Source organism: Hemiscyllium ocellatum, chromosome 5 (genome assembly GCF_020745735.1).
Source record: "Hemiscyllium ocellatum isolate sHemOce1 chromosome 5, sHemOce1.pat.X.cur, whole genome shotgun sequence".
NCBI lineage: Eukaryota > Metazoa > Chordata > Chondrichthyes > Orectolobiformes > Hemiscylliidae > Hemiscyllium > Hemiscyllium ocellatum.
Window position 1 is genome coordinate 58,524,514 of NC_083405.1, and position 23,027 is coordinate 58,547,540.

At 42.8% G+C, this 23,027-nt stretch overlaps 1 protein-coding gene across 1 annotated transcript in view; it reads left to right on the plus strand.

Annotated features, from left to right (window-relative positions):
- The window catches only part of calcr (calcitonin receptor), a 157,685-nt gene that overhangs the window by 124,917 nt on the left and 9,741 nt on the right, over positions 1-23,027 (plus strand). Inside the window, exons 11-12 of the mRNA XM_060825461.1 lie at positions 661-721; positions 10,455-10,521. Coding sequence (XP_060681444.1) covers positions 661-721; positions 10,455-10,521 — 128 coding nt within the window. The remainder of the gene's footprint in view (positions 1-660; positions 722-10,454; positions 10,522-23,027) is intronic.

The following is a 23,027-nucleotide window of genomic DNA, read 5'->3' on the forward strand; positions in this document are numbered from 1 at the left end:
GATATCATATGATTCCACACTGGATCGAAGAGCTGCCCACTAACATGCACTATGCCATTCCCTAAATATGTTTACTTTCCTTATATATCACTCCATGACTCTGTGACTATAATTGTGTTGAAACGTTTCATAGCGTGGTACTGATGATCCTAATGTGTTAATATTCTAAACTTATTATGATCTGCTGTGACTTTTGATGATCCTTTTCAATCAATTAACTTATTTAGAAACAAAATCAGAAATTGCTGGTAAGCTCAGCAGGTCAGGCAACATCTGCAGAAAGAAAGCAATATTAACATTTTGAGTCCAGTAACCCTGATCTGAAGAAGGGTCACTAGATCTGAAACATTAGCTCTGCTTTCCCTTCCTAGAGATGTTGCCCAACTTGCTGAGTTTTTCCAACAATTCCTGATTTGGTTTCTAATTTTCAGCAATGACAGTTCTTTGGCTTTTTTGTAATTTACTTAGAAGTTGATGTTCTTCTAAAATTTTAGTCTTATGTCTTATAGTTTGAATTTTCCACTGGTGGATGGAATATGCATGTGATTTTTCATTATGCATTGGCAGGGGTGGGGTTTATTACTTGAGGATATAGCCATATAAATTAGAACTTCTGAAGTGTAAGAAGTGCATACTAACATTGAATAACTTCTCTTTCAGGATTTCCTTTAATACCAGCCACCATCCATGCAGTGGCAAGAATGAAATATTTTAATGACAAGTAAGTTTAGTCCTCTCCTGGTTTTCTCCTTCCTCTCTCACAGCTGCTGATTTATGCAAAAACCTCCTGTTACCTGAATGTGGAGAGAAGTTGTCCTTGTGGGAGGGACAGTAACTAGGGGACACAGTTTCAAAATAAGGAATTCATCCTTTAAAATTGAATTGAGCTGAAGTTTTGTCTCTCAGAGTGCCATTATTATGTAGAATTTTCTTCCACAGAAAGCAATAGAGATGGAGTAGTTGAATGATTTTTAAGGCTGAGTTAGACAAACCTTTGATCAACAAGATTGTCTAAGTGTATACTGGGTCGCCAGGAAAGTAGAATGAAACACGAATCAGATCAGGATGGAAGAGTTGAATGGCCTATTCTTGTTGCCAGTTCATATTTACAACTGTAGTGTGCATATTTATTGCAATGTTGTAACTTTACAGAGTACATTTGCTCTAAAAATAAAATAACTGGGCTTGAATTATGGGGATGGGACAATTTGATTCTTTATGACGAACAGAAGTTTCTGTCAGTCATTGCTGTAAATTTCACCCAATAATTCCAAGCCCTCAAGTTAAATTTGCACTCCATGTTGTTGTTGTACAAATGTTGCTGAAATTAGTCCTTCTCCCAATGTTTTAGCAACCCTGTTCAGTCCCTTCCTTTTACACGTTGCTTCACTGACTGCTCTCATTGACGATCTGGTTTGCTGCCGCATCTTCTTGGTCATAGAGCCATACAACACAGAAACAGGCCCTTCATTCCAACTCATCCATGCCAACCCTGTTTCTTAAAATAAACTAGCCCCATTTGCTTGCTTTTGGCCCATATCCCTCTATACCTTCCCTATTCATGAACCTGTCCAAATGTCCTTTAAATCTTGAAACTGTATCTACCACTTCTATTGGCAATTCATTCCATATATGAATCACCCTCTGTGTGAAAAAAGTTGCTTCTCAGGTTCCTTTTAAATCTTTTTCCTCTCACCTTAGAATTATCCCTTCTAGTTTTGAACTTCCCTACATAAGGGAAAAGATAGGAGCAAATTACTGCAGATGTGGAACCTGTACTGAAAACAACAAATGCTGGAGGTCACAGTGGGTCAGGCAGCATTATGGAGAGAGAGAGAAAGCTAATGTTTCAAGTCTGGATGACTCTTCATCAGAGCTGAAGTGAAGTGTAGAGGGGGGCAGCATGAATGCAATAGTGGGGTGGGGGGTGGTTCGAGTGCAGGGGAGAAAGGATGTTGATCGTTCAGATGAAGTGATCAGAATGTGAGAATGGCAGAGCAATGGTGTGTCTAACTGCCAGACTGGAAAAATCAGACAGTTCCACTGGAATAGGGGGAAGGGGAGAGAGGACATGATGACAGAGAATGTAACAAAAAAGCTAAAAGAAAGGGGAGTGGGAGTTGGTTCACAATTTGAAGGTGTTGAACTCAATATTAAGTCCAGGAGGCTGTAAAATGCCTAGTCTGAAGATGAGATGTTGTTCCTCCAGTTTGCGTTGTGATTCATTGGAACATGGCAGCATGCTGAGGTCAGATATATGGGCATGCGAGCAGGATGCTGTGTTAAAATGGGCAGCTGTGGGAAGGTCAGGGTCATACTGGCCTAAGGTGTTCCACAAAGTAGTCACCCAGTCTGGTTTCCCCAATGTATAGTGGGCCACATTGGGTGCAATGAATCCAATACACAAGACTGGAGGAGGTACAGGTGAAATGCTGCTTCACCTGGGAAGACTGTTTAGGCTCTTGGATGGTGAGCAGGGAGGTGGTGAAGGGGCAGATTTGCCAATGTTTGAAATTCAGTAAAATGCGATGGTAGCTCTCAGTAAATTAAACCCAAACAAGGATGGAGTTCAGCTGGGTTCGGCAATCATCCACCATCTGAACTTCTACTGCTGGCATGTTCTATGTTATGTGCATGATGCCCTTCCACCGCAATAATCACGTGGAACAGGAAGACTAGCATATTGAAAGGATCCATTGTTAAATGTTCTGCAGATACACTGGACTTCACTAAATTGCTCTTTAAAACACAACCTAAAATAATTTACATTTTATAGAACTCTTCTGTAGAATACCCTCACCACAGATTCCTCTAATTCCTCCAGCAACAACTATAGTTTAATACTGGTTGTAAATAAATCCAGAGATGAATGCAGGAGAAATGCCTTCAGGTGAAGTAAGATGAGAAGACACTTATGTAGGTTGTTAATGCAGGAATGGGAACTAAAAATAGACTAGCTGAGCCAAATTAACTGCTTCTGAGCTGTACATTTTATGGAATATTACAAACAGATTTTTATTTTATATTTGATGTTAGATATATCCCTAGTTAACAACAGAATTTACAGCCATTCCAGAGCATTTCCACTCAGAGTTAAGAGGAGTAGACCATTCAGCCCTCGAACCTGCTCTACCATTCTAGGTCATGGCTGATCATCTACCTCATATTCTCACCTACTCCTATATCCCTTGATGTCATTAGTAGCCTGACATCTATCAACTTCTGTCTTGAACTTATGTAATGGCTGAGCTTCCACAGCCTTCTAGGTAGAGATTCAAAGATTCACCTGACTCTGAGTAAAGAGGCACCTCCTCATCTCAACCTTAATTGTTTACCTTTTATTCTGACACTGTGCCTCTGGTTTCTCGATCCCACATCCAGGGCAAAGATCCTTTCTGCATCCACTCTTTGTATGGAGAATATATCCTTAGGCACATTATCAGAACTGTACCCGAGACAGGCACAATCTTATGAGTTTGCTCCTGAACTCAAATCCTCTTGTGATAAAGGCTAATCTATTATTTGCCTTCAGATTGTTTGTTGCATAACAGTGCTATAAAATTGAAAGTACATGCTGTACCTTTAAGAGAGTGTGAATGCTGTTCAGAACTGAGAGCTTACAAGCACCTGATATATGACTAAATGGCAGTCTCAGAGTGTACTGGAAAATTGAAAATATGTAATATATGGCTGTGAAATGGATATCTGAGTTGGTTGCTGTTTTGACAACAATTCGTGTTTAAGTTATACCCCAGGATACTAAAACCCAATCGAGTTTGAATTTATTGTTTTGCCAACATTGAACCAATGAGACAATCTAATGTTGAGGATATAAATGTGCAGGCATTTTGAAAATTGCAGACAGAAAAACTGCCATCGAAAGAGACACAAGAAATTAGGAAACACTGTGTATCCAAGGTACCTTTTCATATGAAACGTATTTGCAGGATAAAGAAAGAAGACAATCCAGGGAGATCTTAGACAGAAGAAGAAAGACAACAGCTGCTGTGTGGTTTTGAAATAAAGTTAATGTAATTTTAATAAGTGTCTTATTGGAACACCATATTGTTATAGAGTTGGAGCTGGTAGTAAGCACTTAAGAGAAAGGGTGGCTTAGAGTCATGAATAATTGTTGTTTAAGAGTTCACTTTTAGAGTTAAAGAATAATTGATATTATTTTCTTTAAATAGTAGAATTTGGGCGTTTTCTGTCACTCAAATTTTAACAGATTATGAGGCATGATGAGGTTTTCTGGGTGTTTAGTTTAATTAACAGAAGGATTCATTGCCATGTCATAATAATAGCTTCCAATAATTTATGAACGATGACAGCTAGATCCTTTTGGGCAACAGCATTGTTCAATCTCTTACCATTTAAAAGTACTGTTCACCTTGATTCCTTCAACCAAAGTGAATAACCTCGCAGTTGTTCACATTATATTCCATTTGCTACACTGTTGTCCAATCACTCAGCCTATCTATAACTTGTTAAACCCTGTGTGAATTCTGCTAACAGCTCACATTCCCACAAAATTTTGCATCCTTTGCAAGCTTAGAAATATCATAATTAGAAATTGCACCCTCCACACCCCCTCCCACCTCCAGATGCAAATATTTGATATAGATGCAATCACCTGGGACCCAATCCTGATCTTTGTGGTACCCCACCAGTCACAGCCTACCAACCTGAGCATGACTTCTTCACCCTTACTCTCTGCTCTGTTAAATGGTCTTCAATCCATGCTAGTATCTCAAGTTGGGCTCCTGTTTTACTAATCTCCTTTGGAAAACTTTATCAAAAGCCATATGAAGATCCAAATGCACCACATTTACTGGTTCACCTTCATTGACTCTGCTAGTAAAATCTTCAATTGAACTCAATCAGATTTGTCAAATTTGATTTCCTCTTCATAAATCCATTTTTGACTCTGTCCAAACAGACAACTACTTCTGAATATCCAGTTATCACATCCTTTATGATAGATTCTAGTATTTTTCCCACTACTGTGACAGGCTATTGGTCTGTAGTTCTGTATTCTCTCTCCGTCCTTCCTTAAACAGCGGGGTTACATTTGTAACCTTCTAGTCTGCAGGCACCAATGCAGAATTAATACAACTTTGAAAGATGATCCCCAATGCATGCAGTATCTGTTTCTCTTTTAGCACACTAAGGTGCAGGTTCACTTAGTTTCAGGAATTTGTCACCTTTCACTCCCATTGATCTCTCCTAATACTGCTTTGTTACTAATATTAATTTCTTTCAGTTCCACAATCTCTCTAGGCTCTTGGCTCTTAATTATTTCTGGGAGACCTCTTGTGCCTTCCTCCATAAAAGCAGAAACAAAGGTACTTAGTTCACTCAAAACAAAAACATGCAGATGCTGAAAATCTGAAACAATAACAGAAATTGCTGCTGAAACTTAGCAGGTCTTGTAGCATCTGGAGAGAGAGAGCAACGTGAACATTTCAAGCCCAAAGATCTTTCTCCAGACTTGCCTGAAGTTTTCTCCTTTGATGTTAAACTATCTGTAACACCCCATGTTAGCCATGGGGCTCTTAATTTCCCTGTTTGTTTTGCCTTAAAGCAAGCATTTTTTTTATATTCATTGTCTATTTACCAACAAATATGCTAATGTATTTGTCTAATATACTACAACCAACTTCCACTTCACATCTTTATAATTTCCCTTATTTGGTTTTTAAGACCTCAGATTCAAATTGAACTACTTCTCTTTCAAACTTAATGGAAAATTCTAGCATCCGATTGCTACTACTCCCTATAGGTTTTGTTACAACAACATTATACATTAGCTCTTTCTCATTTCATAATAGTAGATCGAAAACTATCCATGCCCTTATTAGTTCCTCAACATATTACTCCTGAAAACTATCTCAAACACATTCCAAGAATGTGTCCTCCATAGCACTGATGCTCATTAGTCTTTCAGAGTTATAGTGGGATTTTTTTTGGAATAGTTAAGCATTTATGCCAGCTCTTCAGTTTATATTCCAAGAGCTGCATGAAATATTCCTACTAAAGTGACAGTCTAAAAGACATTTTTTTTGTCCAGTTCTAAGAAGGTGAGCAAGCGAATAGTATTAGTCACTTCAACCTTCATTGCTCAGGACAATGCTTCAAAACTCCTTTAGGTGTCCAGCTTGTGGCTCCACTATGCATTAATAGTGTGGATGTCTTTCTCTGATAGTCAATAAACATCGACCTGAGATATGGATTAGGGTCAAGATGAAATCAAGCCGAGGCAGGTAATGTTCTTCCCTTTGTAACTTGGTGACTGAATAGGTTTTCCATAATTGTGATTTTTGTTTTAAGTACTTTGTAATGGATATATTTACATTTGCACCCAAAGAACAATTGGTTCCTAAATGATTATATGTAGGCCATTAATTTTTTTTAGACAACTGAACTCGTAGCCATGCATGTACGTTCTAGTTACAGTGATGTGCTGTTGCTAATTTTAGCTGGTCCTCTGGCCCAAATGTACTGCTGGATTTAATTAAGCACAGCAGTCTCCTCTGACCTGATGAATACATAACCTAAATGGAAAGCACATTGTGTTAGCAGTATAGCATCAGTAATGAAAATCTGATTAAAATACTTAGCTGTTTAGAATCTTAATGAGGCACAGAATTAGAAATTGAAATGAGCACTTTGACAAATTATTAAAAGGTTGTAATTTGGTGACTAAAGGATTATTATGAAAGCAGTCCAGGTAGTGAAAAAAAGTAAGTAATCACTGGAGTGTGAATAAATGTTAATTTAATCCATGGTTTGTTTATCCATATTTGTGATTTGGAGGGCTGTACTGCATGAGAATTTTAATTACAGTGTAGTACTCATCAGGGAGTTTAACTAATTTCTAATCTGGTACAGTAGAGATCAGTAAAAATATCTCTATAATTTAAGATAGTTTGTCATATTCTGGGATTGTTATTATATGTAGATCCTTCACAGGTAACATACAGTACTGAATTACCATATCCCTCTGCTTACAAATACACTCATGTTGAAATTCTACGATGTCATTGATTGAATTAAATGATAAAATGTTGGTGCAACTGCATGTTACAGTAATATATAAATATATATTTGACCCTATCTCAAAATCTAGCGCAGGATAGTTTTTTTCACCCAGCAATACTGAAAGAACATTGATATATTTCCAAGTCTGGAAAGTGAGTGGTTTGGCAGGCCCTTTCATTCAGGCTGTTCCCATGTATCTGCTGCCCTTTCCTTCTGGAGAGGGTCATCCTGGGCTTAGTGCTGTCAATGGAGCCTTGGACAATTTCTGTAGTATAGGTAAAAACAATGACTGCAGATGCTGGAAACCAGATTCTGGATTAGTGGTGCTGGAAGAGCACAGCAGTTCAGGCAGCATCCGAGGAGCAGTAATATCGACGTTTCGGACAAAAGCCCTTCATCAGGAATAAGGCAGAGAGCCTGAAGGGTGGAGAGATAAACTACCGGAGGGTGAAGGTGGGGAGAAAGTAGCATAGAGTCCAATAGGTGAGTGGGGGAGGGGATGAAGGTGTTAGGTCAGGGAGGAGGGTGGAGTGGATAGGTGGAAAAGAAGATAGGCAGGTAGGACAAGTCATGGGGACAGTGCTGAGCTGGAAGTTTGGAACTAGGGTGAGGTGGGGGAAGGGAAAATGAGGAAACTGTTGAAGTCCACATTGATGCCCTGGGGTTGAAGTGTTCTGAGGCGGAAGATGAGGTGTTCTTCCTCCAGGCGTCTGGTGGTGAGGGAGCGGCGGTGAAGGAGGCCTAGGACCTCCATGTCCTCAGCAGAGTGGGAAGGGGAGTTGAAATGTTGGGCCACAGGGCGGTGCGGTTGATTGGTGCTGGTGTCCCGGAGATGTTCCCTAAAGTGCTCTGCTAGGAGGTGTCCAGTCTCCCCAATGTAGAGGAGATCACATTCGGAGCAACGGATACAATAAATGATATTGGTGGATGTGCAGGTAAAACTTTGATGGATGTGGAAGGCTCCTTTAGGGCCTTGGATAGGTGAGGGAGGAGGTGAGGGCACAGGTTTTACAGTTCCTGCGGTGGCATGGGAAGGTGCCAGGATGGGAGGGTGGGTTGTAGGGGGGTGTGGACCTGACCAGGTAGCCCCCACAGAGGGAACGATCTTTGCAGAAGGCAGAAAGGGGTAGGGAGGGAAATATATCCCTGGTGGTGGGGTCTTTTTGGAGGTGGCGGAAATGTTGGTGGATGATTTGGTTAATGCGAAGGTTGGTAGAGTGGAAGGTGAGCACCAGGGGTGTTCTGTCCTTGTTACGGTTGGAGGGGTAGGATCTGAGGGCGAATGTGCGGGATGTGGACGAGATGGGTTGGAGGGCATCTTTAACCACGTGGGAGGGGAAATTGCGGTCTCTAAAGAAGGAGGCCATCTGGTGTGTTCTGTGGTGGAACTGGTCCTCCTGGGAGCAGATACGGTGGAGGCTGAGGAATTGCGAATACGAGATGGCATTTTTGCAAGAGGTAGGGTGGGAAGAGGTGTCATCCAGATAGCTGTGGGAGTCGTGGGTTTGTAAAAAATGTCAGTGTCAAGTCGGTCGTCATTAATGGAGATGGAGAGCTCCAGGAAGGGAAGGGAGGTGTCAGAGATGGTCCAGGTAAATTTAATGTCAGGATGGAATGTGTTGGTGAAGTTGATGTGGGAGCATGAGGTGGCGCCAATGCAGTCAGCAGTGTAGCGGAGGAAGAGGTGGGGAGTGGTGCCAGTGTAATTACGGAAGATCGACTGTTCTACATAACCAACAAAAAGACAGGCATAGCTGGGGCTCCTTTCTCCCCACCCCCACCCTCCTCTAGCTTATCTCTCCACCCTTTAGGCTCTCTGCCTTTATTCCTGATGAAGGGCTTTTGTCAATTTTACTGCTCCTCGGATGCTGCCTGAACTGCTGTGCTCTTCCAGCACCATTAATCCAGAATTTCTGTAGTATATCTTGTCAATGATATTACTTCTGGATATTGGTGGTGGAGAGAGTGAATGTTTGTGGATGTGATGCCAATCAAGCAGCCTGCTTTGCTCCAAATGGTGCCAAGGTTCTTTCGTGTTGTTGGAGCTGTATTCATCCAAAACACCAGTACTCTGTTCCATCCCTGACTTGTGCCTTGTAAATGGTGAACAGGCTTCAGGGAGTCAATGGATGAGTTATTCGTCACAGGATTCCTAGCCTCTGACTTGCTCTTGCAGCCACAGTGTATTTATGGCATGTCCAGTTAGTTTCTGATCTATGGTAACTCCCAGGATATTAATAGTAATTTAAATGACGAGGATGGTGGCAGTGGAATTCATTCTGAAAGGAAAAGGAAAGTTGCAGACTCATATCCAGCTAAAGGAAATAAAATAACTTTCCATATGTTCTCTGGAGCTCAAGAGCTGCTTGGAACAGAAGCTGATTCTCCTAGGATCGATTTGCCATTAACCTTGATAACTGAGCATTTCTGGTGTTATCACATTACTTATTGCAAAATAAACTCATATCTGTGAAGTGCTACTGGCATAGTGATACGTTCCAAGGCCATTCAGAGGAAAGTTCTGAAGCAAAATTTGATGTTAAGGCATGTAACGTGAAATGAGGACAGGTTGCCAAAAGCTGGTTCAAAAAGGTAGGTTTTAAAGCATATGTTTAAGGAAGAAAGAAAGATAAAAAGGTGTAAAAATGAACATCCAGTGTCTCCCCTCACAGACATCTGAAATTACAGCCACCAATAGTAGACCAGTTAAAATTGGGGATGCAGAAGAATTAGTATTAGTTGAGTACTGCAGTGGATGTGGGGCTGCAAAAGATTTCAGAAGGGCAAGATATTGAAGGGAATATAACCAAGGATGTAAAATTTGTCCCCATGTTATTGCTTGACCAAGAGTCAATGTAAGTCGCCATGTGTAGGGATGAGTGGTAAGCAGGATTTGGTGCATGGTAAGATATAGACAGCAGACTTCAAGAGGGTACAACATGGGAATCTTATCTCTGGGCTAAAAATGGCAGCCAGGTTGTGAACAGGGCAGGGTGCTTAGTAATGGGCTGGTGGTGCCATCCCACCTGTTTCATTCCCTTTGTAACTGGATGTTACAAGAAAGTAGGACTTGATCTTACAACTTTCTAACATGCAGACAACAGTGCAAACAACACTAGCACTGAGGCTATCACACCACTCGTGGACGCTGCATGGCATCAGTATGAATATTAATATAGCATAGCTAGAATTAAACTCTTCAAAAATAACATTTGCTGATGAACTAACAATGAGGCAAAAATATTGTGTAAGTGCATGTCATGTAATGTGCTCTATTTGTACCGTCACACAGGATCACTAAGATCAGAACATTGCAAATTTACATTTTTTTAAATTTCACTAGATTTTAAGATATGAATGTACATGTATAACTACTTTAATATGTTTCATTTTTGCATTTGCATTTCTTGCAGTTGCTGGATAAGTGTTGAAACACATCTGCTTTACATAGTACACGCTCCGATTGTTGCAGCTCTATTGGTAAGGATTTCAGCTGAACAGCTAATATATGGTTGGGCAGGCACAGTATGAGAATTTTTTGGTCAGCTACAATTATGAACAGTTTCCAAGGAGCACTCCATCTCCCTAATACATTAATGATTCATAATTTGTAGTTGTAATGGAAGAGAAACTGTCAGCACTCTCAACTGATGGAATAAAATTGACAGTAACTTGTGGTGCCTGAACACAGGGATACTCAGCTCCTCCATAGTATGCTGTATTGCAACCTTTGTTGATGTATATCAATACCGAATCAGTAATTGACAGAAACTTCAATATTAACACATTACATTCACTGCAAAAACTGTTGGAAATTATGACCACATGTTGAGTAAGATGTACGTTTTAACCACACACTGTTATAATTACTGAACAATTATGCCAACTGTGAAAAACTGATTTTCTAATTGTGAGGTGTCATTCACTCATAAGAACATTTAAAAATTCCAAGATTTTAAAAATAATATCTTTATGGCTGTTTACGATATTTCGAATCCTACCTTAATCCCATGTATATGGCTCAAGTTTGATTCCGCTTTCTGTAAAATATCCTGAGATGTGAATTGTAATCTTTGACACATACTCATTGCTTTGTAATCTGCAAGAACGTTTCACTCTGAACATCTGACCAGCCTGCCTGCAATGTTGCCAGACTCCACTGTCTGAATTTTATATCAAAGTTAGGTTGACCGGTCACGGTCAGTAGTGTGAGGGGGGTCAAGTTTGGGGGTGTCAGGATGAACAGGGCAGTGGGGAAGAATGATATGTGGGGAAATTCCTTGGAAGTACTTCTGATGAATACTGGGAGTACTAAAAGGAGGTAGCCCCAGCTGCTACCAGCTCATCCAGTGAAACGCATCAGACTAGAGAGTTATGGAAAGAGGAGGCCCTGAAATGGCCAGTAAATATCCAGTTAAGGGCCACAATTAGCTTGTGGGTGTGCTTCTTATTGCCACTCTCACTACAGGTAATACCCCAGCTGGGAAGGTGAGCAGGCATCAGAAATGAGCTGCCAAAGGAAGTGGTGGAGGCTAGTACAATTGCAGTATTTAAAAGGCATCTGGATGGGTATATGAATAGGAAGGGTTTGGAGGGATATGGGCTGGCAGGTGGTACTAGATTGGATTGGGATATCTGGTCGGCATGGACAAGTTGTACTGAAGGGTCTGTTTCTGTGCTGTACATCTCGATGACTCTATGACTCTAGAACATGTAGATGATGGAAATCTGAAACAGGAAATGCCGGAAATGATCAGCAGGTCTGGCAGCATCGTGGGGAGAGATTAGAGTTAACATTTCGGATTCAGTGACTCTTCTTCAGAACTGATGGTAGCCAGGAAAAGGTGATGATAGTACAGAGGTTAGGAGAGTGCAGAGTAAACAATAGGTGGAGATAGAGCTCAAAGAGAGAGAATCACAGTTAGACACACAAAGCAGTGATTAATGGCCAGCCTGGGGAATGAATAGCTGCTAGTGGGGACAATTAGTGAATGACGATGGGTAGTGCAAGGTTGCAGCTCATGTAATGCCAAACCTAGTGGATGGGGGTGGGTGAAAACATGGAGAAAGGTGCTTAAGCTCTAATTTGTTTTTTTTTCTTTTCAGAGCATAAGGTCAGAAGGTATTGTAAGTATACGACAGGAGGTTGGGTTGGGAGAGGGGATGGAGTCAGATGGAAGGTCCCAGAAAAGCCTAGGTATCTCTGAGTTGTTGCATATTGTAATCCTGAAAGCCTTTTGAATAATTTTCACTGGAGCCTTTTTCTAAATCCTGCAGCCTTCTGGAATTCATGTCGAGTACAACAACTTTAGAGCTTGAACACATTTCTCCATGCTTTTCCCACCCACACTCACCCGGCCTTGGCATCATATGGGCTGCTACCACACACTAGGCGAAAGTGAGGACTGCGGATGCTGGAGATTAGAGTCAAGGGTGAAATGCTGGAATGCTGGAAAAGTACAGCAGGTCAGGCAGTATCCGAGGAGAAGGAAAATCAACATTTTGGGCAAAAGCCCTTCATCAGGAGTTCCTGATGCGTCAATTTCCTCAGATGCTGCCTGTCGTGCTGTGCTTTTCCAACACCACACTCTCGACTGTTACCACACAGAATGCTGGATGATGAAAAGAATTGGGGGTTTGGTTCAGAAAAAAAAGCAAGTATATGAAAGGTATAGACAAGATAGATCAAGTGAATCCTTAGAAGAGCATAAAAGCAGTAGGAGTATACTTAAGAGGGAAATCAGGAGGGCAAAAAGGGGGCATGAGATAGATTTGGCAAATAGAGTTAAGGCGAATCCAAAGGGTTTTTATGAAGAAATTAAGGACGAGAGGGTAAGTAGGGAAAGAACAGGGCCCCTCAAAGATCAGCAGGTCAGGCAGCATCCAAGGAACAGGAAATTCGACGTTTCGGGCCAGAGCCCTTCATCAGGAATGAGGAAAGGGTGCCAGGCAGGCTAAGATAAAAGGTAGGGAGGAGGGACTTGGGAGAGGGGTGATGGTGATGTGATAGGTGGAAGGAGGTCAAGATGAGGGTGATAGGCCGGAGTGGGGTGGGGGCGGAGAGGTCAGGAAGAAGATTGCAGGTTAGGAGGGCGGTGCTGAGTTCGAGGGAATCGACTGAGACAAGGTGGGGGGAGGGGAAATGAGGAAACTGGAGAAATCTGAGTTCATCCCTTGTGGTTGGAGGGTTCCCAGGCGGAAGATGAGGCGCTCTTCCTCCAACCGTCGTGTTGTTATGCTCTGGCAATGGAGGAGTCCAAGGACCTGCATGTCCTCGGTGGAGTGGGAGGGAGAGTTAAAGTGTTGAGCCACGGGGTGGTTGGGTTGGTTGGTCCGGGCGTCCCAGAGGTGTTCCCTGAAGCGTTCCGCAAGTAGGCGGCCCGTCTCCCCAATATAGAGGAGGCCACATCGGGTGCAGCGGATGCAATAGATGATGTGTGTGGAGGTGCAGGTGAATTTGTGGCGGATATGGAAGGATCCCTTGGGGCCTTGGAGAGAAGTAAGGGTGGAGGTGTGGGCGCAAGTTTTGCATTTCCTGCGGTTTCAGGGGAAGGTGCCGGGAGTGGAGGTTGGGTTGGTGGGTTGTGTGGACCTGATGAGGGAGTCACGAAGGGAGTGGTCTTTGCGGAACGCTGATAGGGGAGGGGAGGGAAATATATCCCTGGTGCTGGGGTCCCGGCACCTTAGCTTGCAACCGCAGGAAATGCAAAACTTGCGCCCACACCTCCACCCTTACTTCTCTCCAAGGCCCCAAGGGATCCTTCCATATCCGCCACAAATTCACCTGCACCTCCACACACATCATCTATTGCATTTCCTGCGGTTGCAAGCTAAGGTGCCGGGACCCCAGCACCAGGGATATATTTCCCTCCCCTCCCCTATCAGCGTTCCGCAAAGACCACTCCCTTCGTGACTCCCTCATCAGGTCCACACAACCCACCAACCCAACCTCCACTCCCGGCACCTTCCCCTGAAACCGCAGGAAATGCAAAACTTGCGCCCACACCTCCACCCTTACTTCTCTCCAAGGCCCCAAGGGATCCTTCCATATCCGCCACAAATTCACCTGCACCTCCACACACATCATCTATTGCATCCGCTGCACCCGATGTGGCCTCCTCTATATTGGGGAGACGGGCCGCCTACTTGCGGAACGCTTCAGGGAACACCTCTGGGACGCCCGGACCAACCAACCCAACCACCCCGTGGCTCAACACTTTAACTCTCCCTCCCACTCCACCGAGGACATGCAGGTCCTTGGACTCCTCCATTGCCAGAGCATAACAACACGACGGTTGGAGGAAGAGCGCCTCATCTTCCGCCTGGGAACCCTCCAACCACAAGGGATGAACTCAGATTTCTCCTCATTTCCCCTCCCCCCACCTTGTCTCAGTCGATTCCCTCGAACTCAGCACCGCCCTCCTAACCTGCAATCTTCTTCCTGACCTCTCCGCCCCCACCCCACTCCGGCCTATCACCCTCACCTTGACCTCCTTCCACCTATCACATCGCCATCGCCCCTCCCCCAAGTCCCTCCTCCCTACCTTTTATCTTAGCCTGCCTGGCACACTCTCCTCATTCCTGACGAAGGGCTCTGGCCCGAAACGTCAAATTTCCTGTTCCTTGGATGCTGCCTGACCTGCTGTGCTTTAACCAGCCACACATTTTCAGCTCTGATCTCCAGCATCTGCAGACCTCACTTTTTACCCCTCAAAGATCAGCAAGGCGGCCTTTGTGTGGAGCTGCCGGAGATGGGGGAGATACTAAACTAGTATTTTGCATCAATGTTTACTGAGGGAAAGGACATGGAAGATGTAGACTGTAGGGAAATAGATGGTGACATCTTGAAAAATGTCCATATTAAAGAGGAGTAAGTGCTGGATGTCTTGAAATGCGTGAAAGTGATAAATCTCCAGGACCTGATCAGGTGTACCCTAGAACACTGTGGGAAGCCAGAGAACTGATTGCAGGGCCCCTTGCTGAGATATTTGTATCATTGAAAATCACAAGTGAGGTGCCGGAAGACTGGAGGTTGGCTAACGTGGTGCCACTATCTAAGCAAGGTGGTAAAGACAAGCCAGGGAACTATAGACCAGTGAGCCTGATATCAGTGGTGGGCAAGTTGTTGGAGGGAATCCTAAGGGGCAGGATGTACATACATGTATTTGGAAAGGCAATGACTGAATCGGGATAGTCAACATGACTTTGTGCGTGGGAAATCATGTCTCACAAACTTGACTGAATTTTTTGAAGAAGTAACAAAGAGGACTGATGAGGGCAGAGCAGTAGATGTGATCTATATGGACTTCAGTAAGGCGTTCAACAAGGTTCCCCATGGGAGACTGATTAGCAAGGTTAGATCTCATGCAATACAGGGATAACTAGCCATTTGGACATGTAACTAGCTCAAAGGTAGAAGACAGAGGGTAGTGGTGGAGAGTTAGTTTTCAGACTGTAGGCCTGTGACCAGTGGAGTGCCACAAGGATGGATGCTGGGTCCACTAATTTTTGTCATTTATATAAATTATTTGGACTTGAATGTAAGAGGTATAGTTAGTAAGTTTGCAGATTACACCAAAATTATAGGAGTAGTGGACAACGAAGAAGGTTACCTTGGATTACAACAGGATTTGATCAGTTGGGCCAATGGGCTGAGGAGTGGAGTTTAAGTTCGGGAAATGTGAGATGCTGCATTTTGGGAAAGCAAATCTTAGCAGGACTTATACACTTGCAAGGTTTGTGAAGGTTTGTAGCTCAGGTTGAGATTTAAGGTATAGGTTTGCTCGCTGAGCTGTAGGTTTGATATCCAGACGTTTCATTACCTGGCTAGGTAACATCATCAGTGGCAACCTCCAAGTGAAGCGAAGCTGTTGTCTCCTGCTTTCTATTCATATCTTTCTCCTGGATGAGGTTCCTGGGGTTTGTGGTGATGTCATTTCCTGTTTGTTTTCTGAGAGGTTGATAGATGGCATCTAGATCCATATGTTTGTTTATGGTGTTGTGGTTGGAGCGCCAGGCCTCTAGGAATTCTCTGGCATGCCTTTGCTTAGCCTGTCCCAGAATAGATGTGTTGTCCTAGTGTGTATGGAAAGAAAAAAGCCACCATTTTGACTGGGACAACACATCTATCCTGGGACAGGCTAAGCAAAGGCATGCCAGATAATTCCTAGAGGTCTGGCGCTCCAAACAAAATGCCATGAACAAACATATGGATCTAGATGCCATCTATCAAACCCTCAGAAAACGAACAGGAAGTGACATCACCACAAACCCTAGGAACCCCATCCAGGAGAAAGATATAACTAGAAAGCAGGAGACAACAGCTTCGCTTCACTTGGAGGTTGCTACTGATGGTGTTACCTAGCCAGGTAATGAAACATCTGGATATCAAACCTATAGCTCAGCGAACAAACCTACACCCTAAACTTATACAATTAATGGTAAGGTCCTGGGGAGTGTGGCTGCACAAAGAGAACATGGAGTGCAGGTTCATAGCTCCTTGAAAGTAGAACTGCAGGTAGATAGGATAGTGAAGAAGGCGTTTGGTATGCTTTCGTTTATTGGTCAGAGTATTGAGTACAGGTGTAGGGAGGTCATGGTGCAGCTGTACACGACATTGGTTAGGCCACTTTTGGAATGTTGTGCAATTCTGGTCTCCGTCTCATCGGAAGAATGTTGTGAAACTTGAAAGGGTTCAGAAAAGATTTACAAGGATATTGCCAGGGTTGGAGGATTTGAGCTGTAGGGAGAGGTTGAATAGGCTAAGGCTGTTTCCTCTGGAGTGTCGGAGGCTGAGGAGTGACCTTATAGAGGTTTACAAAATCATGAGGGGCATGGACAGGGTAAATAGACAAAGTATTTTCCCTAGGGTGGGGAGTGCAAAACTGGAGGGCATAGGTTTAGAGTGAGAGGAGAAAATTAGAAAAGAGACCACGGGGCAACATTTTCATGCACTGAGTGGTGCATGTGTGGAATGCCAGAGGCAGTGATGCAGGGAGGTATTTGGATGGGTGTATGAATAGGAAGGGTTCAAAGGGATATGGGCCGGGTGCTGGCAGGTGGGACTAGATTGGGTTGGGATATCTGGTAGATATGGACAAGTTAGACCGAAGGGTCTGTTTCAGTGCTGTGCACCTCTATGACTCTATGACTACCCATTGTCAATCACTAATTGTCCCCATTAGCAGCTATTCATTCCTCAGGTTGACAATTTACGACTCATTTGACCGTTCAACTGTTTGTCCCCCTGTTTGGGCTCTATCTCCATCTAAACCTGTGGTTTACTCTCTCCCTCCCCCATCCCATCTTCTGTAGGAAGGGGAGTTACTGGACCCAAAGCTTTAACCCTGGTTTCTCTCCACACATACTGCTAGACCTGCTGAGATTTTACAACAATTTCTGTTTTTGTATGAGAAAAGGAACTCTTGGCAGGGAAGATGTCACTTGATTTTAACCCCCTAGCCTGCCATCTGGGGCATGATACAGTTCGGTTTCAGTTCTGATACTGCACCAGATTCAATAAAGGAAATCAATACGACAGGCCCCACTAAATCTTTGTGACTAGCTCTTCTCTAAGTATCTGTCAAGCTCATCTCTTTATCACCAATCACAAAACCTGGTTCAATATGGTATTTGCATTGCTAAGTAATTATTTTGATAAAGCAACATCAACATAATAACACAGCAGTAGTTACAAGTGGATCTTATTTGTTCAAAAAATTGTTTTTTTAAATTGATTATTGTCTTAAAAATTGACGGAGCAAGTTCCAAGATATTTTACCACTGACTCCACCGGGATTGGAAAAGAGCATTTCATTGAGATATTAATTTCCAGGGCTATTCCCTCTGCATGTGCAGCTGTGATAACCCCATTGGGGTTAATCTGGAAATATCTGGCAATTGAGCTAGTCATGGAGCCTGCCTGCTCAGTTAGGGAACCCCTTGCCCCTCCTCTTTCCCCTTGCACAAAAGCCTGTATTTGGAAGGGGCAGAGGCTCCATCTATGATAAATTAGGTAACTATTAGGCACACTGTATGAGCCAGAGTGTCAGATCTCAGATTATCTTTAGTCCCTTCCAGAGGAAAGTGAGGACTGCAGATGCTGGAGATCAGAGTCAAGAGTGTACTGAGAAAAAGCACAGCAGGTCAGGGAGCATCCGAGGAGCAGGAAAATCGATGTTTCAGGCAAAAGCCGTTCATCAGGAAAGCCCAGGAATCTTCACATTTCTGGTGAAAGGCTATTGCCTGAAATGTCGATTTTCCTGCTCCTCGGATGCTGCCTGACATGCTGTGCTTTTTCAGCACCACACTCTTTTTTTGTCTCTTGCAGTTGATGTTCTAAGTTATGATGGAGTGCACAGAAAGATTGTGGATTTTTGAGGCCAATTTAACGGTTTCCTCAAATATCTGTGATACTTTTGCTGATGAATAACAGTGATGTATTTTAAGTTGAAAAGAAACCAGACCTACCAAGAGAGAAACTGCCTTTTGTTCTGAGGAAGGGTCACTGGACCGGAACTGTTCACTCTGATTTCTCTTCACAAATGCTGCCAGACCTGCTGAGCTTTTCCAGCAATTTCTGTTTCTGTTTCTGATTTCCAGTGTCCTGCAGTTCTTTCAGATGTTTTGATAAAATGTATCATTGATATTAATAGTACTTTCAATCCAGCTCATTCAATGAACTCGGTTGTGCAATGAAGGGTAGACATAACATTAAAGGAAGATGTGATGCTTGACAAGTCACATTTAAAGTATATTTTATTTGAAAATGAATAGTAATTTTAACCTTTATGGCTGCTGCCCATGCCTGTTCCAATATATTTTGGAAGCGCAAAGTGTTAGTATTTCAAGGATCATTTACAAGTACATGTTACTGGCATGAATCCTTGCTGACTGGCAGGCTCTGTCAGAAATCCAGGCATTTGTTTCCTTTAATTCTCCAATCTTTACATGGAAAATCATGAGCATTGCGGACTTGAATTTGTTAACGTGAGCTGCAAGCTGTTGAAGCACTCTGCAGGAAATTCAAATTCAATTGTTGCATTTGCCCCTTTGGAATCAGCGTTCGCATTCAACTTAACCTTAGAGGAACCTTGTGTCTCTGTGCTGACTTACATCGATGTTATATGAAATGGGTTTGGATGGGCTCAAACAATTCTGGGTGGATAACAAGAATATGTATAACACAGCATGAGCATTTCAGAATATTGATCTCAATAGTAGCATTAGACAGGGCATTCCAGAATGATTTGTTGTGAAACAGACCATCTATCAGAATATTTAAACTCGTGTGCAGTCTCAGAATCTCAATAATTTGCTATGTTAATCCACTTGATTCAATCAGAAATTTAGAATGGTCAGACCACAGAAGGAGGACATTCAGTCCGTTGTCAAAAGAGAAAATGTTGGAAAATCTCAGCAGGTCTTTTGGTTTCAGATTCCAACATCCGCAGTAATTTGCTTTTATTCAGCCCGTTGTGCCTATCCTGGCCATCCGAAGGAGCAATTCACCCATATCCACTTCTTTAATTTCTCAGTGCAGCTCTGCAAATGTTTCCATTTCAGATGAAAATCTGCGTCCCTTCTGAATGCCCTCAATGAGCCTGCCTCCACTATGTTCACTGGTAATGCATTCCAGATCCTAACCTCACACAACGTCAAATGGTTTTCTACTCAGATTGGTTTGCATCATTTGCCAATTATCTTACATCCCTAGCCTCTGACTGTCTTTCTTTCTGCTAATGGGAACAATTTCCCCCTATCTACTCGGTCCAGACCAATTATGACTTTGAATATCTCTCTCAAATCTTGATAGAACCATCTGTTTTATTTCTCAAAGAAACCAACCTCAAATTCTTCAATCTTTGTATGTAACTGCAGTTCCTCATGCATGGTAACGTTGTCGTGACCGTTTTCTGTGCCCTCGCTAATGCCTTTGCATTCTCTTAATGTGGTGGAAGAACTAGAGACAATACTGTAGTTCAGGCCGAACCAGTGTTTTATACAGGTTTAACATAGCTTCTTGCATTTGTATTCCATGTCCCCAATGTAGGATGCCATAAACTTGAGTTTTTGTTAATCATTCATGGGGTGTGCATGTCAGTGGCTGGGCCAGCTGTCATTGCCCATCTGTAATTGCCCTTGAGAAGATGGTGGTGAGCTGTCTTCTTGCACCCGCTGCAGGCTATGTGCTGTGTGTTGACCAACAGTGCCCTTATCGAGGGAATTCCAAGATTCTGAACCAGTGACATTGATGGAATAGCGGTATATTTCCAGGACAGGTGGTGAGTGGCTTGAAGAGGAACGTGCAATTGGTGGTGTTCCCATGGAATTACTGCACTTATCCTTAGATGGAAGTGGTTATGGGTTTGGAAGGTGCTATCTTAGGATCTTTGCTGAATTTCTGCATTGTTTCTGTAGATAGTACACACTGAATCTACTGAGCGTCTGTGGTGGAGGGAATAGATGTTTGTGGTCATTGATGAAGCAGCTGAAGAAGGTTGTGCCTTCGACACTGTCCTGAGGAACTCCTGCAGAGATGTTCTGGAACTGAGTTGACTGATTTCCAATAACCACAGCTAACTTCTGATGTAGCAGAAAGTGAGGACTGCAGATGTTGGAGAGTCAAAGTTGAAAAGTATGGCGCTTGAGAAGCACAGCAGGTCAGGTAGCATCCGAGGAGTAGAAGAGTCAACGTTTCGGACATAATCCCTTCATCAGGAATGTGAAGTCCTTCATTCCTGATAAATGATTTATACCCAAAATGCTGACTCTTCTGCTCCTTGGATAGTGCCTGATCGGCTGTGCTTTCTCAGTGCCACACTTTTCGACTCTATATTCTGATTTGCCAGGTATGACTCCAACTGGATGGCAAAATGTACAACATGAACCTGATGGTGATTCTTCATGCTGATAATTCAACTTCAAAACAATGGAGCTGTCCAAGTTAGCAAATTGTTGCCTTAACATCCATGGTGTAATAACATGAATAGGTTTCACTGTATTTCCATTCTCTTATTATTTTTCTAAAATCAAACCTATTTGCAATGGAACAAACAGCTTCTGTTAATTTCCTCTGCACTTTTTTGTAATGCAACCATTATGAGCTACCCAGAAAAAGATGGGATCTCCTTATTGATATACTACTTTCAAGGTTACTGAAACTGAAGACATTGTCCCCTTCACTTGGTTTCATTTAGTTTATCCAATACTCTGGAATAGTGAAAAAGATTTCCATTTTCCCAGCTTCACTTGCTGCCAGATATTAATTTGCATCAATTGCCCAGAATTCAGGAACTTCACAGTTTACATTCTCTGCAACTCTGAAAATGTTGCACCATCCTTCTTCATTCTTTTCAACTGCATTTACTCGTTGCCATGGGCAGCCGTGCTTATCAAAGATCTTTAATTGCCAGCTAAGCAGGATTGTTGTCACCTTGTTCTGCTCTTACCAGTCCAGTCATAGTGAGACCATCTTCAGGTATATTTTTCTTCTCACTTCTACTGCCTTCAACTTTCCCAAAGATCTATCTTTGACCTATTCCTCTTTCTCACCTTTCTCTTGGTTACAGATTTGCAGAGCAGAGGTTACACTGATCCCAGCAGTACCCTCTTGACTATCTCTGTGTGATCAGCCTATCTGCCCAAGCATCTAATCATAGATCTCTTCTTATTCAGTGATAAAAGGTAGGAGTGACTGATAAGGCTAGATTTTATCGCCTATCTTTAATCAATCTTGAGAAAATGGGAGCCAGCTGCTTGTTACTAGAAGCACTGTATTCCTGAGGTGAAAGGACACCTACACTGCAGTTAGGGAGGGAGTTGAAAGAACCTGACCCAGTGATGATGAAGGAGGACAAGGAAGTTAGGAAGGTGAGTGATCTGTCGTAGGATTTGGGGTGGGGTTCTGGTTCACCTGCTACCATTGTCCTCCTGGGTAGCAGAGATCACAGTTTTGGAAAATGCGGTTCAAGAAGGCTTGGCAAGTTGCTGAGTTGTAGATGTTATGGATTATAGTTGGTTTTTGTTACTCTGGCACATTGTCCATTGTAAAACATGAGTCACATGATCACTGGTGACTCATCGGTCAGGTTTGTGGGCTTGTGCAAAGTGATTAACAAATCTTCTGTTGGATTGCAGTAAGCAACTTTGTATGGCTTTTTATATTACTGGAGCCGAGTAACTATTCAGTACAAAATAACTGAGACCCACCAGTAGTTGCAATACTCGCCTGTTAAAGGAACACTGGCCCAGCATAACATGCACCAACTATTATCAGTAACAGTCCGTGAGATAGACTGTGGTCACAGTGAAACAGTAGTGGTGGGATTAAATATTTAAAGTGGTGAATGGAGTCCAAATCAGGCGAGGTGCATTCTGCTTGAGTGTTTTTGGAGTCACATTCATCCAGACAAGTGGGGACATCCATTATACTCTAGATTTATCTTTGTGTACACCTTGAGGACACTGCTGCGGAAAACCCAGTCTATTACACTTGTTTTAAAGGATTTATGTGACTGGTACATTTGAGGTTTTGATCAATGGTGCTCCCAGGAGATTGATGGATGGACTTCAACAATGATAATGCATTGAATTTCAATAGATAATGGTTGCATTTTCCTTTGTTGGAGATGGCCTTTGCCTGACACTTGACTAGTATGAATGTTACTCCCCATTGGTCAATCCCAGAATGAATGTTGTTGAGGTCTTACAGCTGATAGACACAAACTACTTCAGTATCTGAGGAGTTGTAAATAGAACCATTCTGCAATTCTCAGTGAACACCCTTCATTCTGACCTTTGGGAGGGAAGGTCATTGATGAAGCAGCTGAAGAGGCCTGCTTCTTGGAAACTGCAGTAGTGATTTCCTGTGGCTGAGATAATTTAGGTTTAGATTAGATTACTTACAGTGTGGAAACAGGCCCTTTGACCCAACAAGTCCACACTGACCCTCTGAAGCATAACCCACCCATACCAATTCCCCTGCA